The 18,693-nt window shown below is 39.3% G+C and overlaps 1 protein-coding gene across 1 annotated transcript in view; it reads left to right on the top strand.

Annotated features, from left to right (window-relative positions):
- The first annotated feature begins 3,291 nt into the window (after nucleotides 1-3,291).
- The window catches only part of RASSF1 (Ras association domain family member 1), a 36,014-nt gene continuing 20,612 nt past the window's right edge, over nucleotides 3,292-18,693 (top strand). Inside the window, exons 1-2 of the mRNA XM_032210450.1 lie at nucleotides 3,292-4,987; nucleotides 15,519-15,640. Coding sequence (XP_032066341.1) covers nucleotides 4,657-4,987; nucleotides 15,519-15,640 — 453 coding nt within the window. The 5' untranslated portion in view covers nucleotides 3,292-4,656. The remainder of the gene's footprint in view (nucleotides 4,988-15,518; nucleotides 15,641-18,693) is intronic.

Genomic DNA, 18,693 nt, shown 5'->3' with positions numbered 1-18,693 from the left:
AAAAATTGTTAAGTCTGCTGACTTTATAGTGAACTTTAAAATGCTGCAACTTTCACAACAGAGCCCTCCTATTACCTATTACTAAAAAGCTCCTACCATGTAGAAAATATTACAGGGGCAGAAGTTTTTCAAAGTTCATTTGCTTTTCATAGTAAGTACAAGGCACATAATGCAGTACTATATTTATCTGACAGAAATTAGAGAGTCATGTTTGTTTTTTTCATTGTTAATAAAAGTTTCTTATTGCAATTGTGCATAGGTTCAAACTATTCTTTCATTCCTAGACAATCGGAGTTGGTGTTAACCTTTTATCCTGCCTTCCTACTAAATTCAGACATCAAGGCAACTAGTTAAAATTCAAACAGGCAGGGGGAGGAGTTTAAAATGAATTAAAACTGAGACTACTGTAAAGTTAATAAATAAATGACTGGTTAAGTCTTATGGCTGCTCTAAAGGTAGAAACAAGGAATGCTAAACACAGCTTCCCATGAAGAAAATTAATACTGCTAAAATTTGAAATTGTTGTTTCTTATCTTGATGAAATATGCTTTTCACAATAATACCATGAAATATTATATATGTATTGTTATCTGATTCTATCTGGTGCAGAATTCTGAGCATTTAATATCACAATTCAAGTGGTGAATAAGATGAATTCTCAATAGCTTTAGAGGTGTTTTTCCTCAAAGTACAGGTAATGGTTGTTCTAAATTAAACAGAACAACTTGGATTGATGGATTTAATGTTTGCCATACAGAATGAAGAATAACACTGAATTCTCTTCCCAGTATTACTGAGACCAGAATGAAGCTTTTAATTCAACTCTTGGCTGTTAAATGTAATTTATCCCTCTCCAAAGCTTATGCCTCAATATGTAGTTCACCAACAAAGTTGAAAAAATGCTTTAAACATAGCGTTAAAGAAATTAATTCTGAAACCTATCAGACAGAGAAACGGTCAACCGAAGAAGTATGGAAGACTGAACAGAAGTCTTCAGCTGTATAACAGTCTGTGATATAAATTTAATCCAATTAATCTGAAAATACTAGCCAGTCAAAACTAGCACAGCTGCTACTTCCAAATGTTTAAAATAATGAAAAGATAAGTAATTGCTCAATCTGTAAATGAAGTTATTTCAAGTCAACGTCAGATTCTTTTTACAACTTTTGGTATCATCAAATTTACAGGAGTTCCTGAAATAATTTCCCTAATACAATTTAACAAATTAAGTTTTTAAAATGTATTTATACTCACAAAGTTATTGAACAGATTAAGGAGGCTGGAACTTAACAGCAGGGGAGAAACCATAATCTTTTCCTTTCTTGAGTGTTCAAAAAAGAAGATGGCTTTATGTTTATAAAGTCTAATGTTAACTATTATTATAAATATGCCACTATTATGACATTATAATCATAATCAGCGTATCTACTGAACTGTTTAAAAATCTTTAATATAAAATATAAAGAACAATGGAAGATTGGAGGGAGGACATGGAACTCCTCTCTGCATCTTGAGATTACAAACAGCTGCAGATTTAAGTTTCCAGGCTGAACAAAGATAAATACCAATAGTATTTATTGCTTCTGAGACATCTCTAAATTTAATATTCCCGGAACACAGCAAAAATAGGACAATTTCTAGTTTGTTCCAATGATATTTTTGAATTTGTTCAAGTGGATTCTATTTCTTATAAGAGTTCAAAATGCAGTGCCTGGAGCAAGCGGAAGGGCCTGCAACCCTCATTCTAGCTTCATTCTTTTTCCTCTTTTTGACTTGGAGATAATTTTAGAAAAAGCGTAAGCTCAATAATATGAATCTATGGCAACCACCATCAACAATCTTAAGGACTTAGCCAAGATTTTCAGTAAGACTTTTGCTATGAATGCTGACAAAAGCTGCATTTAGTAAGATTAGCATGAGTGATTTCCTCTATCATGAAGCCACACAAACCAAATCATACTATAATTTACACCAGTGAGCAGGGCTAAACTATACACTTACACTAATGACAGATCCATTCTTTTCCCCAAATTTGGGATTAAAATGGAAGGACTCACTTCTCTAGTCATTCCAAACTTTTATGTTGTTGAAAAGCAAGACATCTGGAGGAGAGCTTAAGGCATCTCAGCTACTATTAATATTGGGAATCTCACATACATAATATTAGGGATTTCCTTGCAACTTTTGAGTACCATCATAGGCACTCTTCATGACCATGAACTTGATTCTTCTGTGTGCCCACACTTATGTCTCTGATCCAATTTGGGATGGGAGTTTAAAATTATAACTTCTGTATCAATTGTTGCAGTCATATAAGTGCACTGCCAATACATCATCATATGAAGGGGGAAAAATGCCAAGGCTTTCCTGCATTTTCAGTACAAAAAGAACAAGAGTTCTCATATAGAAAAATGTGGTGGTCTATTTTCCTTCAACAAGCAGATGCAAATGATAGAATTTGACAGGAGAATGGGAAAGAAAGGATTTTTGAGGATTAATTCATCTCTGCAAACATGGCCAAAAAAGTTCTTATATTTCTTTTCCTCCTGAAGGAGTCTGAAATCAAAAATCTTGTTTAAAGGTTGCATTGGAGAACTTTAGAAGTTGCAAATTCTTCTTTGCCTTCTTAATTTTTATCATAGCAAATGGGGGTTGAGAAACATGATTTTATTATAATAATGCAAAATAGCCTCATAAAAATAGATGGTATAGTACAGAATCTATTTTATGGCATTTATTTAATTCTAAAACAGAAACCCTCTCATGCAGAAGTGTCCTTGTTAATCTTTTGCATTGTTATAGCTAGGGCTGGTCTCAAAAAAACAGTGAATCAGATCTGGTGAAGAAATCTCAGGACTGCAGCCTAAACTGAGAAATTGAGAAAACATCTCTGAAGAAGACAATGGCAAACTATTGTTACCAAGAAAACTATACGGATGTTTTTATGAAGTCATTAAGATTTGAGCTGGATTTATAGAAGAGTTTACCTTTAATGGAAAATGGGAAGGAAGTTAATAGGAAACCTTATTTATATACAGTATACAGCAGAGATCCTTTCGTAGAAGACTGAAGAGAGACTGAAGAACAACACTTACACAAAAGGAAAATACTTTTGAGCAATTGTTTTAAGCAAAGAGAAAGCCTCATTTGCAGGCTGAAGTGCTAGAAGTAGATGTTGTGGTTTCTTACCTCTATAAGCAAGCAGCTATGCTAAACCACTGATTCTGAATCATAATCTGTTTTAAAATGCAGATTGCAAGTAATCCACTGAGATCCATTACTTCACACTTAAAAATTGGAAGTATGATTGTTAGGGTTTCCAGCTACATATGTAGCCAATTATTATACCAACTGACAATTCTGAAAGCTGTGGTTAAAAGTACCAGGAAGACCCCAGTTTAGGAAAGACTGGTTCAGAGAACTTTTGCACCTGGAAGAAGTTGTGTGCACACAAAAAGCAGTATATCCTCTCATCCGTTGTTTAGGCGTTCCACACAAAGCAAGGAGGGTGGCTATCTAGCTAGCATCTTGCAGTCTAAAGTGGCTGTCCTAGGAGAAAGGTGGCTCCTGTCAGTTTAAATTCAAATCAATAGTAGAGTTTGTTTTTAACAGTATCTGCTTGTTGACAGTAGGTGGCATTTTGCCATCCCTATTTCTCCCAGGGCCATACTGCTGGCTCCCTCTACCCAGAGCTGACATCAGGCCCCACCCATTGCAAGCCACGCTGTGATTCCCAACTTCCATCCAGCAGCAGAACGCAGAGGGCGAGCCAAAGTCCATCTTAGTGACCTGCTCAGAAAGAAAAGGCAGGGTGGGATTGTGTGTTTGGGGTAGGGGGGGTGCAGCTTTCAACTTTTTCCATTCAACTTTCTGTACTAAAACTTTTTCTCTGTTTCAAAGCCAGCCGTCTAAAAACCGCGGCGCTGTTCTGTATGATTCGTTCTCTCCTTCGCACATCTACCCCACCCTCCCGCCTCGTCAAGGGGGAGTTGCCTCGCTGCGAGACTACCGTTCTCCTCGAACCTGCGTGGGACCGGTTCCTATGCGGGTGAAGCCACTTCTTGTTCCGGAGGTGCCTTAAGGCGGGAAGTGAGGAGGGGGGAGCGTCGGCCCCAAAGCTTCCGAAGCGAGGCACCGCCCGCGTCTCTCTCTCTCTCTCCACCCCACCCCCTTCCCTCCATCCCATTGCTGGGAAAGGGGACTTGAATGAAAGTGGAGGCGAGCTGAGCCTTTTCCTCCGATCGCTTGCGCGCAAAAAGAAAAAGTTTCTGAGCAGCCCTTTTAAAGACACAGCCTGAGTTAACACAACCGTCGCCGCCTTCCTCCCCAGACTTTTACGCGCGGGAGAAGGCCGTTTGCCGTAAAAGCCCAGGAAGCCACCCAGTTTGTTGCAGGGAAGAATGGGGTGAGAGAAGAGGAGGACAAGGCTCCGCTGGCTGAGCTCTGGCCAAGGTCCCCAGGGATTTTCTTCGGATTACTTCAAAACGGAGGGAGGCAAACGGAGAGCTGGAGTGAAGGCAAGGAACGTCCAAGAGGCAAGGATTCCGGCGAGCGAGGCGGACGAGGAGGATGGGAACGCCAACCGGCCCCCGATGAGGACTCCATGCGGGTTCCTGAGCTCTTTCTTCCCTTCCGCCCTCAGCCCAGGAAAGGGCCATGAACCGTCCCACGCACCAAGAGATGATCGAACTGCAGAACCTGGGCCTGGAGGAGCAGCTGGACCTGACGCGCTGCCCGCGAGGCACGGCTAACCGCCCCGTCCGCTTAGAGCGCGCCAACGCCTTGAGGATCTCTCCCGGGAAAGTGCCCGAGCTTTTGACCCGCGTTCGCCAGATCCGTCTTCTGGGCGGCCAGAGCGATCCTAAATTAACCGAGGAGCTCGGCGAGGGACATCTCTTCCGATCCTGCACTCAGAGTCAACCCACCTGGTGCGATCTGTGCGGGGAGTTCATCTGGGGCGTCTTCAAAAAGCATCTCCGCTGCATCTGTGAGTACCGGAGCTTAACTTTCCCCCACAAGTCCCGCTTGCAGAAATTTCGGGGAGAAGCAGAAGGGCGGGAGGTAATGCCCAGTGTAGGATGCATAAAGTGGCCAATTAGGGTACCCTTAGCAGCTTCAGAGTTTGGCTTATGTTAGCGCCGTTGCTTCTATTCCATGCAAAAAACGCCTCTGGTTACCTTGTTTCCGGCTGAACTTTTATAACAACAGAGTACGGCAGGCACAGATCCAGCAGGGGAAAAACTGATTTAACTCTTTAAAAAAGTAATCCCTTGTATTGAAAGTACAGTTTAAGATCTGTGCAAGAAAAACAAGATGAAAGATCACCTGAAAATGGTATTTTGCATGGGTTCAAGATTTCTTTTAAAGCTGTTGGTTGGGAAAAATTGCATTTCCTAAAGACTGTATCCAGAGCAACTATTGAACATGGGCATGCAATACAATTAGGTCTTTTTTCCCCCCTTTTCAATCTCTTTACCAACATTGGCAATACAAGCTGCCTGTGTGCTGTGTGTAAGAGAATACTATGGGAGGGGGCTAATTAGAGTGTGTGCAGATGTGTCACAGTGTGTCTGTGAGGGTCTAATGGGAGGACTGTGGTGCATGTTGCCCGTGGAGCTGTTTTTGTGTAGTTGTGCATTGGGAAGCCCAGGATAGGCAAGATACCCTATAGCCATGGTGATGAAACAAAGGCATGCATGCCGAAAACAGCATGCAGAGCCATCCTGCGTGGGACACACAGTTTCGCTGGCTCTCTTTCATGTTCCTTTGCACATACATGTGCTGGCCAGCTGGCCTTCGCAGAAATTGGAGCACCAAAACCCGGAAGAGCGGCGTTCCTTTGCCATGCGCATGCCAGCATCCAAACTTCCAGGTTGCGCACATGAGCGATGGCCAGCTGTTTCTCAGGCACACACCCGCACCGCAGGTTTGGGTGCTGCCATGCGTATGCACGATGGAATGCTGCTTTTCTGGGTTTTGGCGCTCCTGCAGGTGTAAAAGCCAGCGAGGCCGCACGTTCCTCGTGGGATGGTTTTGTGTGCCATTTCCGGCACTCAGGTTGGCACACAGTGATGAAAAAGTTTAGCCATCACTGCCCTATGCTATGAGTCATAAGACTAGGAGAGAGCCAGAGAAGAGCTTAGAATGGAGCAGTCAGGAACATTCCAGAGCCACTGCCCAGCTGTTTCTCCTATAGAGGTTTCCTTTCTGGAAAATGTTTTGCCACAACTCCTGGCCCTATCTGGCCTGGCATTTGAATTCAGTCTTCTTTTTGTAGGCTTTTTGTACAAAATTTGGTCAAATTTTGTTTGGATTTGGGAGAATAATCCTGTTGACCGACAAGTATCTTGAGGTTGTTTACATAATTTCTTTCTAGCATTTTCTTTTATTAGAAAGTATAAAAATATCTCTTTTGCTCTGTAAAAGCATATGAATGAAAAATATGACATTATTATAATACAATTACAAATTGGGGTTTAGAAATTGCTGTGAATTAGTAAAACAGGAATCTATCTAAGTCTAAAAGTACATGGCAATACACACACACACACACACACACACACACACACACACACACACACATACATACATACAGCCCAGGTTCAAATCCCAGTAAGGGTATGGCTAGCTGATGAGAGCTAAATAGCTTGAAATAGATCTATACTAGTCTCCCTTTATTTATTTATCAGCACAAATACTACACACACACACACACACACACACACATATATATACACACACATGCATACATACATACATTTTTAAGCTGGGTCAAGTTGCAATTTGAAAACTGATTTTTGCGGACTTGAACAGAATTGGAACTGTTACGTGCTATCAAATACAATTCAGCAAAGCAAAAGTTTTTAAAGTCCAATGAGCTCTCTATTTTTCTATAAATAAAAACAGTTTTCAAAATTCTGCAATCACTTGCTTCCAAAATAGTTTTAGAACTACTGTATAATTTGATCAGATCCACAGAAAAACAGAAACTTAATTGTTCATGCTTTTTTATCTCTGGCGGAAACAAGATGGGGATAGTACAACCGTCCTTCCTCTACTTGATCTCTTAGTGACCTTCAGTACCATCAACCATAATATTCTTGAGCAGTGGTTTCAGAGGTTGGGAGTGGTGGTGGGAGCTCTGTGTTGTCCAGGTTCATTTCCTTCCTCTGTGGCCATTCTCAGTTGGTGCTGAAAGGAAGCAAGAGGTCCAGACCTCATCAACATGCTTTGTTGGGTCTGCAAACGTTGATGCTCTTTCTGCTTCTGTTTAACATCTGCATGAAGCTGCTGGACGAGATCATCCATCACTATTGACTGATAATGCTGATGATACCCAGCTGTATGTCTCAGCCCATGGTGAGTTAAGCAATGCTGTGAGCTCCCTCTCTCAGTGCTTGGAGGCTGTTAAGGACTGGATAAGGAGCAATGGGCTGAATTTGAACCCCAGCAAGACCGAATGGCTCTGGATTCAAGGTTCCTTGCTCTATGGAGAATTGCCACCATTGGTCTTGAATGGCGTGGCGCTGCCCCAAACAGACCCCATGCACAATCTTGGGGTTCTCCTGGACTTGTAACTCCTGCTCCAGGAGCAGGTGGTAGTTGTGGCCAGGAGGCCTTTGCAAAACTGCCAGTTTTGTGCCAGTTATACCCTTTCCCGGACCAACAATCTCTGCTCACAGTCACTCAAGCCCGTCACTCTAGTCACCTCTTGACTTGACTATTGCAATGCACTCTACATAGGGCTGCCCTTGAAAGGCATCCAGAAGCTCCAATTGGTTTAAAATGCAGTGTCCTGTATGGCTTCATGCAGATCCAGGTGTGCACATGTATCAGGAGCTACACTGGCTGTCAATTTGCTTTCAGGTGCAATTCAAGGTGCTGATTGTCACTTTTAAAGGCTTGGGACCACATTATCCAAAGGACCGTCTCTTCTCATTTATATCCACCCATTTCACTAGAACAGAGAATGTTGTGGGTTCTGTCTCCTAAGGAGGTTCTTCTGGTGGGACCCAGAAGAAGGACTCTTTTCCATGGTGGCACCCTCCCTTTGAAACATCATCCCTGCAGAAATTAGACTGGCCCTCACTTTGAATCTTTCTCTAAAAGCCCTGAAGACCACATTCTGCCAATGGGCCAGGGAAACTCAAGAGTGGAATAGAGTCCATCAAGTGGCTTATTTGAGTGCTTGCTGTTCATGCGCCTTCAGCATTTAGTCATGCCGGCCACATGACCACAGAGATGTCTTCAGACAGTGCTGGCTCTTCGGCTTTGAAACAGAGATGAGCACCGCCCTCTAGAGTCAGGAACGACTAGCACATACGTGCGAGGGGAGCCTTTACTTTTACTAAGCCACCCAGAATTGCTAAAGCTGCATATCTGAGTTCAATTGCAGGCTCAGATGTTTCCATCTGAGAGGTTGCAAAGGAGGAACTCACAGAATTATAGCTTGGAAGGGATCTTGGAAATACACTATATTGCAAAAATATTCACTCAGCCATCCAAATAATCAGATTAAGCTGTGAGCAAATACTTTTGGCAATATAGTGTATTTTATCCAACCCTTGCTCAGAGCAGAAATCCTCAGACCATCCCAGATTAATGGCTGTCCTGCAGGGATGGAATATCCAGGACTGTCCAAGAGGCAGGTAACTTGGCCAGGAAATGCCTCCTTCTTTTCCATTTGAATCTCTATAAAGCTTCCATCCAACGGTTCTTGCCCTACCTTTAGGCATTATAGAGAATAAATCCATACCCCCTTCTCTATGGCAGCACTTCAAGAATTAGACAACTTCTATTAGGTCTCCCCTTTACCTTTTCTTTTTTTAAACTAAACATAGTCAGTTTTTTTAAACTGTTCTTCATAAGATTTAGCATTCAAGCGCCCACCATCTTTATCAGCATTCTCTTCATTCTTTTACATTTCTCAGCATCTTTCCTAAGTTGTGGGAACCAGAACTGAACCGAGTATTTCAGGTACAGTCATAAAACTGAACTATCGTTTCCCATCATTTTGATACTGACTCTATTGATGCAACCCACTGTTCTTTTTGGAAGTTGCATCTAAATCATTTATGAAAATTTTGAAGAGCACCCAGGACAGAACTCCAGGGTACACCATTGGATATTTCTGTCCTTAAGGACATTGAACTGTTAAGTCAGACACATTGGATAAGACTAATCAACCAACTATGAATGCACCTGGCAATAGGATCATTCATTGATAGGATCATTTATTCCACATTGTTTCCTTTTATAAAGGAGGAGGCTGTAATCAACTTTATCCAAATGCTACATTAAAGTACACTTCATGTTCAGCATTTCCTTGATTTTCTAGTCATTTTCCAGAATGAAGGAAAATATATGTGTCCCAGGATAATGTTGCAGGTTCCAATCTAGGTCAGTCAGTGGAACCAGAGGTTTTGTCTTCGGAGCTTTGGGGCTCATGCTGGAGCCCATCATCAGGGAACTTCTCTCTAGCTAGAGAGAAATTCCCTGAAGATGGGCTCCAAGTGATTGACCCAGATTGGATCTAGTTTTTTTTGTTAAACACACACACACACACACACACACACACACACACAGATTTATTTGGCACGAGCAGTATGCAAATATGCAGTATGCTTGATTATCATATCTAGGATTTTCCCAGATACAGATGTTAAGCTGATATTTTCCCAAGTCCATTTCCTCCCTCCTCCTCCTCTTTCTAAAGATTTAGAGTAACACTGGGACTTCTCCAATCTTCTCACATTTCTCATAAACTTCAGGATTTCTCATCATTGGTTCTATGACCACATTCATTAGTTTACTTTAGCATCCTATAATATTATCGATCCAGTCCTGGGGATTTGAATTCATTCAAAGTTGTATGAATTCTCTCATTAGTTCCTTATCTATTTTGACCTCATTTATCTTCTCTCCCCCCACACATACACACCAGTGTGACAGATTGGACCACTTTCTTTATGTGAAAAGACAGGTGCAAACTTGAGATTAAAGAATTTGGCTTATTCCCTGTTGCTTATTACTACTTCCCTCTCTTCTCCAACCAACAGATTGACCATTTTTATGATTTTCCTCTTCTTCTTCTGTATATACCGAAAGAAGTTCTCTTCTTCCGCTTTCTTCTCCTCCTCCTCCCTCTGCCCCTTCTTCACACTTTCTAACATTTCTCAGTGACTTATTGAAGAGCAAAAAAACCTGGTCTGCACAACCCCTGCCTGGGTTAAGCGATCAGGCATTTATGCAATCTTTACACATAATTTACAGAAATTGCATAGCCATTCCATATGTAAAGCATACTCATATTTAACATGCTTATTGTTGCATCTTCTATACATGCCACTTCTCTGTTTTTCAGCATTTTAACATTGATCCATTCTTGCCTAGTAGTAATGATAGGACTGGCTTGAACATAATTCTATAGCTCTCATTCTCATATAAATGTTTACCATATTCCTTTTCTCACCCCAGCTCATCCCAAACTATTTGATTGGTTTTCTTGATTCGATTCATTCAGCTGGAAACTCTTTCCTTAGTTCTTTTTATCAATTAATACCGTTAATTGGAACCAGAATTTCCATCCTAAGTGATGTCATAAAGTATGATGTTAAATTACTGCACCGTTTAGTGACAGAATACTTGCAATATATTCACACACTTGGGATTCTCATATATAATCACTTATGTTGTGGCAAGCATAATTTAAATATAAAATATACATGTTGATATACATATATATTATACAGTACAATTTATATTTATAAATAATAAATATAAATGTTGATATATAAAATTTAAAAGTTAACTTTCCTTATGCTATTTTTCAATATGTAAATGGAGAGTTTCATTAACAGAGAATTATTAATACATAAAGCCTCTCATAAGAATAGCATAGCATTGTCTGGTTCTATTTATTGCAAAAACAAACCTATGTATATGGACATACTATCTGGGTCCCTAATTTGCCTATGACCTCTTCTTTCTTTCTCTAGGTTTTGTTCTTTTTTGTTTAATAATTGGCCATGCCCTCATACCTTCCATTTTGACAAATGTGGTCCTTGATAGTCCCAGTGCCTATAACATATCCTCCAAACATGTCAATTGGTGGGGGAAATAGGGAGGAAGGGAGGGAGGGATTAACTCTGATATAATTGTATGATCTGGTATATGCACATTTCTAAACTGTATTTGCAACATGTGTAAGTATTGGTTGATGCTTATTTACCTTTATTGCCCTCAACTTTCTAGCAGTCAAGTAAAAGGTAATCACATTTTCTTTAAAATGTATCTGTACTGACTAGCAGGAATTTTATTCTGTGCCTGTCATTTTTCAGGATGTTTGTTTTGTGTACTCTGAACTTTACCCTGATTTTTTCTTTTTTTTTCTTTCTGACTTCCTTCCCTAGTCATATGGGAAATCATTTTCTATCTCTGCTGCACTACTACGCAGTAGATCCTATGCATTTATATCTCACATATATATACTGACTAATATTGTTCTGCAGAATTAAAGACAATGTTTACACAGTGAGTAAAGTGCTTTGATGAGTTGATATCTTAATCTCTATATTGATATAGACATTTCTAATATAAGATGTTTATCCCATTCCTCGTTTGTATAGTTAATAGGCAGTAGTCCAGTATAAAATGTACTGAGCTTACCAATTATGACATTTACCCCATTGAAAAAAGAGTGTATGTAAGTTCCTCTGATGTGGTAGATAATGGGATTAAGTCATGTAATATCACTGGCAGAGAACATACAGTTCCCACCAGACTCTTTGTTATGTTAGCTGTAAGAGAGAAATAGTTATTCATTTGGAAGCAATGTAATTTTTCCATATATCCAATTAAGTAAAGTAGATATTAACTCAAGACTATCTTCTTGTGTTCTAAAATCAGCAGATTTAAATAAGTCATTAGGGGACATTGTGCCCATTAGTCGTTTTTATAAAGTATGTATTGTGTGGCAAGCCAAATATGAGTGTGATAGCATATTTATATTTTAAGGTATAGGATTTTATGAGCTGCTATTCACTTCATCAGATACTGTACATGCAGTAGCTTGACTAATATATCAATATTTCCTCTATACTTGGAGTTCTAAATCCTATGAATTTAATTTGAGTTAGGACTCAACAAGGAATATATATGCCATTTCTTTTTGTAACTACATTCATTCTGCATATGAAACAAATGAAACAATGATACGATGTTACAATTTTTATCCAAATTGTTTCATTAGAAATAAAAACAATTGAATTTAGAATGTTTTTGTAGAAATGATTAGCTTCCCTAGTTTTGCATAATTCCTTCATTTTTCTCTCCATTATTCATCCTTACTCTATATAACAGCAACTATAGAAAAACTATAACTTGTATGAGCAGGAAATTGCAAATGAATTCAGCATGCTCATAACCAATCAATTTATAAGATTTTGTTGTGGTGAAAAACTGGAGGAAAGAGTGCTTTATACATTGCCTTGGACTGTTGAAGAAAAGATGGAATATAAATCTAACAACCAAGCCATCTGAACATTCTACTAAGAGTCCATTAGGTCTAAAAAAAGGTCTTTTTTGTTGGATTAATTAGCTTGAAATCATTAGAACCATACTCATTTTAAAGCCCATTGATTTTGTAATATTGGATACTCCAATTAAAGGCAAAGTAGGTGGTTTTGGCTTAGGACAACTAAACCAAGAATTTGACATAGTTTTTAGATTATAATGTAATATAATCTAGATATATGAAATACCACAGCAGGTGGCAGCACCTAGCTAACACTGTGGGTCCTAATAGGCCAGGCTGTTTTTTTTTAGGGGAGCTTTTGTACACAAGACATTAGCATACGAGCAAATGGATGTAACTGGATACAATTCTACATTTTAATGGTAGTAATTTTATTTATAATGCAGTTATAAGTGCAGCAAAGGCATACACTAAAACCACAATTGATACATTAATTAGATACATAGAAAACTGATGGCAGAAAAAGATCTGGTGGCCCACCAAATCTGCCCTTTGTATTTTGTTTTGTTATATTTTTGTTGGATGATGAACAAGTTTATCCCAAGCATGTTTAAACTCAGTTACTGATGATTGACCCATAATCTCCAGAGGAAGTTGATTCCAAGTTTCCACTATTCTTTCTGCGGTGTAATACTTTCTAACATTACTTTTGAACTTTCCTTCTGTCAGTTTGAGGTTATGCCTTGTTTTCTTGATTAATTAATTATAACAGAAATAAAATAAAGAACCTCTAAATTAAAATATTCATGACATATATTATTAATCACTATACATTCAAAGTGAAAAATAAGTATTTATTTCACAGCAACTTCAGAGCAGCCAATGTAAAAGAAGTAATTTAAGACTTAAAAAAAAAACTTTAAGCACTGTAATCAAATTTTAAGTGTAATCCTGGCAGGAATCTATTGCAGTGAAATGGAGCTCCTAAATGTAAAAGTGGCTATTCCAGTATGTAATAGATTCAACTGACCCTGGCATGATCCTGGCACAAAAGCACAGGTATCATCAGCACAAGACTAACCAGCAGGGCTTTCAAATAACCAGTGTGCATATATACACTCGGTCAACATCATTAATTTGTAGTGGTATCTTTCTTAAAATCCCAATTTAACAAATGCAATTTTAAAAAGTAGGGGCCTAGTAAGAAAGATACAGAATAGGGTTGTTCTGGACGTGAAGCAAAGGATGGAACAAAGTCTTGGAATCCAGCCAATAGGCTAGTATAATCAAGTGTGGCACGCAAACCAAGAGCTTGACTCTCTTAGTAGTGAAAAACCACTGAATTCTGCAAACATTCTGTAAAAATAACAGAATTTCATAATTTTTCCCATTTTTTCCCAACCCACATGGAAAAGTATGGATAATGATATATTTCTGGGGCAGCTTTGAAGAGTGGAAAGAAAAGGCACAATACAATGGTGATTCTCTTCCTCTCGCTATGGTCAATACCAGTTCCTGTTGGGTTGGGGAGAGGTCAAGCACAAGCTCTCAGCACTATAGACTCTGATGGGTCCTATTTAATAATGTGTGAAGTTATTAAGAGTATAAGGTGCACTATCATCACTGTGCTGCTAGTGTCCAATTGTACTTATCCATCTTGGGCTGACCAAGCAATGGCTGAGAATCTGGAAGGGGGACAGCAGGCCTCGACTCAAGCACAGGAAGATGAGACACTATGGTTTTTAAGTTCCCTTGTTCTGGATATTTTTCATCTTTGGTTCTGACTGTGATTTCCCAGTCAGAACAATTTGGAAGACCACCTAGATTCATTGCTCCTGCTCAAACAGCAGGTGGCAGCTACAATTACGATATGTTCAATCTAAAATAGTGGGAACACATACAATCTGAAATCCTGTGTATGAACAGAAAGCTATGCCCACATTGTGTCATACAGAGTAAGAATATCTGGAAAGTGTCAACGTATATGTGGTGGTGGTTGAATTTAGAATACAAAACCAGAGAGCAAGAATTAGAGTCTATAAAGAGAATAATAAAGGATCCGATGACAGAGCTCAAGAAACAGAGCACAAAGACTAGAAATAAAATGAGATATTCTGAAACATCCATTTTTAAACACTTAGATTTTCATATCTGTGAACATTTTTCATCTGACTGACTTAAAACACCTGCTATGCATGAGTTTCTTTCAGCTTCTTTTCACATGTATTGTCAATTTTTGTTTTTGAAAGTGTTGATATTTCCACATAATAGAAGATTATAAGTTCATAGGCAGAAAACTATGTAGAAACGACATCAAGAGGCAAATTTCTGATCATAGATTTTTCTATCATTATATAACTTGTCTCTCCACCCCAAAGTTAACTGTGAACAAGTCTGAACCAGTCAGTTTATAAAGGATGTTGCAAACCATCATATAAGGTGATCATAGGAAAATTGAACAAATACATTTGACTGCAGTCCATTCTGGCTGGTCTAAGATACAAGCACAAACTACTTGGAATGTACGTATTGAGGGGAAAAAGCAATCAAGGAAGGCATTTTGTCTGGTGAGGATGGCACTGTGCCCTAGCACCATGTGATTGGCATTAGACACTCCTTTCAAATGAGCATATCTCCCATGCAGCAGTTACAGTTCAATAAGCAGACTCCTTCTTTAAAAATAAGGCTTTTATCTTTACAGACAGCAGAGCAGCTGCCAAAGTAAGGTGATGCACTGGGATACAGAGGCTCTTTCAGACTTTTCATTTAAAGCATGGGAGATCTCAAATCTTTATTTGGCCTGCTATCTTTCTGCCAATAATTGTCAATGGCTGTGCCACGGAGATTAGGCCTGCCTGACACAAAAAAATCGAAGTTGAAACGAAAATTCTAAAGATTGTTAAAAGAAAATATTCATTAAAATTTTGGGGTGAAAACTTCAAAGGGTATGTTTGAAGTTACATGAACTGCTTGCTTGCGACATTTCTTTTCTATCTTAATTTATCCCTTTAACTTCTCTTTGTTTTTTTTAAATTTTCCTTAGACTGCAAGTTCATCTGTCACTACCGATGCCGTGCTCTAATCCGACTTGATTGCAGGGGACCCAGATATAAAAATGAGCAAGATGAAGGCAATGAGCAGACAATAGAAAAAGACACTAATGTGGTAAGAAACAGTTTTAAATAATAATGCAGTGGAAGGAGGAGGTTGCATAGTAATATTGGAATGGCAAAGAAAATTGCAAAATGAAGCAAAAGACCCAAGAATCCATCCTTAATATTTTCTAGACAATATTTTCACATAGCAAGTGAATTTCTTCTAAGTTCACTAAGAGCCACCACTAGACCAAATGGGCCTGTAATCAACATAAAGGGAGCATATATTGCAACTAGGACTAGGTGGTCTCCAGTAATGTCAGTCATGATGCCTGGGACTGCTGGGATCACTAGTTTCACAACATCATAAATTACACCTGATTTATAAACATTTATGAACGTTCCCAGTAATAAGCTTAGTAATATAATTCCAGAAAAGTGGGGGTGGGAAACTATCATCTAGATGATTGACAATAATCCAATGTACCTCTAGTCAAGATAATTTTCCTAAAACAGAGGAGAAAGCTTTATTGCATTCACAAGCAATAATATTCTATTTTCAATACAATCTGAGACTTGGCAGAAGGCAAACAAGATCATAAATGTGTCAATGTGGTTTTGGAAGATTGAATTTCATCTTGTAATGGTGCTTCTGCTCTCTACAGCTGGAGCTTGATGCTGCCAAAATGACCCTGAGGTCAGAACCTGGGGGGGGAAAAACAGCACCTAGATAGGCAATACCCCATCAGACCAGCTGGAAAGGTTCACTGCAATTAACACTTTGTCATCTAATGGAGATGTAGAACCATACCACTTAGCAACATCACTCATATGCTGTTCCCAGAAGAGAACAGATTATCTAGCATCTCTTATAGAAATATATATCCAATGTGCTTCTATTTCTGTCTGTTATGCATTGCTGTATAATTTAAGCTACTGTACTACGGTAAGTATCTTAAAAGCCCAGCTGGCCTGGTCTCTTTCCCTTTCAGCACTAATTTACTCAGATTTAATTGCTTGGGGAAGACTGCCATTTCAGAATGCAGGTTTGGAATTGCTTTTTTAAAATTCTCCTTTTAAAGAACAGTCATAGCAGGCAAGAGGTTGTTAGATTTTTTTGCCCTTGCATTACTATTATACAATTATAGCATAAAGAGTAGTCATACATGCTATCAATGCCTGCAGCCCAAAATAATGATCCCTCTTCTCTCTTGCCTTAAAAGTGAGACTACAGGTAGTCCTTGACTTATGACCAATCTCTTAGTGACCATTCCAAGTTACAATGGACATCCCCAAGACTACTAACAACCAGGATTGCAGTTGGGGCAGTTGGTAGCCAGCCCACATTTACAGCCATTTGCAGTGCCCCATAGTCATATGACTGCAATTTACAACATTTATGCCAGAAACTAGCATTTACTTCCAGTTTGATTTTTTTTTAAATGCCCATTGTGGAGAATGGATTTGCTTAATGACATTTGTTTAACAACTGCCACAAAAAGAAGTTTAAAAACTCAAGTGTGGTCACATGGTATCCACTTAAGAACTGGCATGACACATAACCCTGATTCTGGAGTCAATTAGTCTTACGTTGAAGACTATCTGTATTCAGTTTTGTGGCTTGTTAGTTGTAATCCAACCAACTCTTCTGGTCTTCGCCCTTATTATAATAGTGGTTGAGGTGCTGGCTTAGAAACCCAACGATTATGAGTTCCAGGCCTCCCTTAGGCATGAAAGCCAGCAGGATAACTCAGTCACCAGTCACACTTGGTCCCACCTACTTCATAGGATTGTTGTGGGGAAAAATAGGAGGCAGGAATATTAGGAATATTATATATGCCACCTTGAGTTATACATAAAAAGTGGGATAAAAATCTAGTAATAAAATAGCAAGTTTTCACTATGCGGTGGAAAGTCTGAAATAGATGAAGGATTACAATACCATCCATCTATTTATATGCTATTAAAATTCTTATTCTTGTAACTTTTTAACTGGGCAAAAGAGTACATGATTGTTGTTGCTAGTTGCGAAGTTGTGTCCAACCCATCACAACCCCATGGACAATGTTCCTAAGGCCTTCTTGTCCTCTAACATACCCAGGAGTCCTTTTAAGCTCATGCCTACTGCTTCAGTGACTCCATCCAGCCACCTTATTCTCTGTCGTCCCTTTCTTCTTTTGCCCTCAGTCTTTGTCAGCCTTAGGCTCTTCTCCAGTGAGTCCTTCCTTCTCATTAGGTGGCCAAAGTATTTGAGTTTCATCTTCAGGATCTGGTCTTCTAAAGAGCAGTCAGGGTTGATCTCCTCTAGGACTGACCGGTTTGATCGCCTTGCAGTGCAACGGACTCACAGAAGACTTCTCCAGCACCATAGTTCAAAGACCTCAATTCTTTGGTGCTCAGCCTTCCTTATGGTCCAACTTTCACAGCCATACATTGCAACAAGGAAAACCATAGCCTTGACTATACGCATTTTTGTTGGCAGGGTGATGTCTCTGATTTTTAGTATGCTGTCTAGATTTGCCATAGCTTTCCTCCCCAGGAGCAAGCATCTTTTAATTTCTTGGCTGCAGTCCCCATCTGCTGTGATCTTGGAGCCCAGGAAAATAAAATCTTTCACTACCTTCGTTTCTTCCCCAACTATTTGCCAGGAATTGAGAGGGCCGGATGCCATGCCCTTAGTTTTCTTAATGTTGAGTTTTAAGCCAACTTTTGCACTCTCCTTCACCCGCATCAAGAGGCTCTTTAGTTCCTCTTCACTTTCTGCTATTAGAGTGAGATCATCTGCATATCTGAGCTTGTTGATATTTCTCCCGGCAATCTTAATTCCAATTTGTGATTCATCTAGCCCCGCCTTTCTCATGATGTGCTCTGCATATAAGTTAAATAGGCAGAGCGACAGTATACAGCCTTGCTAGACTCCTTTCCCAATTTTGAACCAGTCAGCGGTTCAGTGTCCAGTTCTGTTGCTTTTTGACCCGCATATAGCTTTCTCAAGAGACAAATAAGATTGTCTGGTATCCCATGCCTTTAAGAACTTGCCACAATTGGTTGTGATCCACACAATCAAACTGCTTCATACTCAATGAAGCAGAAGTAGATGTTTTTCTGGACATGATAGGACAA

Source organism: Thamnophis elegans, chromosome 2 (assembly GCF_009769535.1).
Source record: "Thamnophis elegans isolate rThaEle1 chromosome 2, rThaEle1.pri, whole genome shotgun sequence".
Taxonomy (NCBI): domain Eukaryota; kingdom Metazoa; phylum Chordata; class Lepidosauria; order Squamata; family Colubridae; genus Thamnophis; species Thamnophis elegans.
This window is presented reverse-complemented; position numbering and strand designations above follow the sequence as displayed.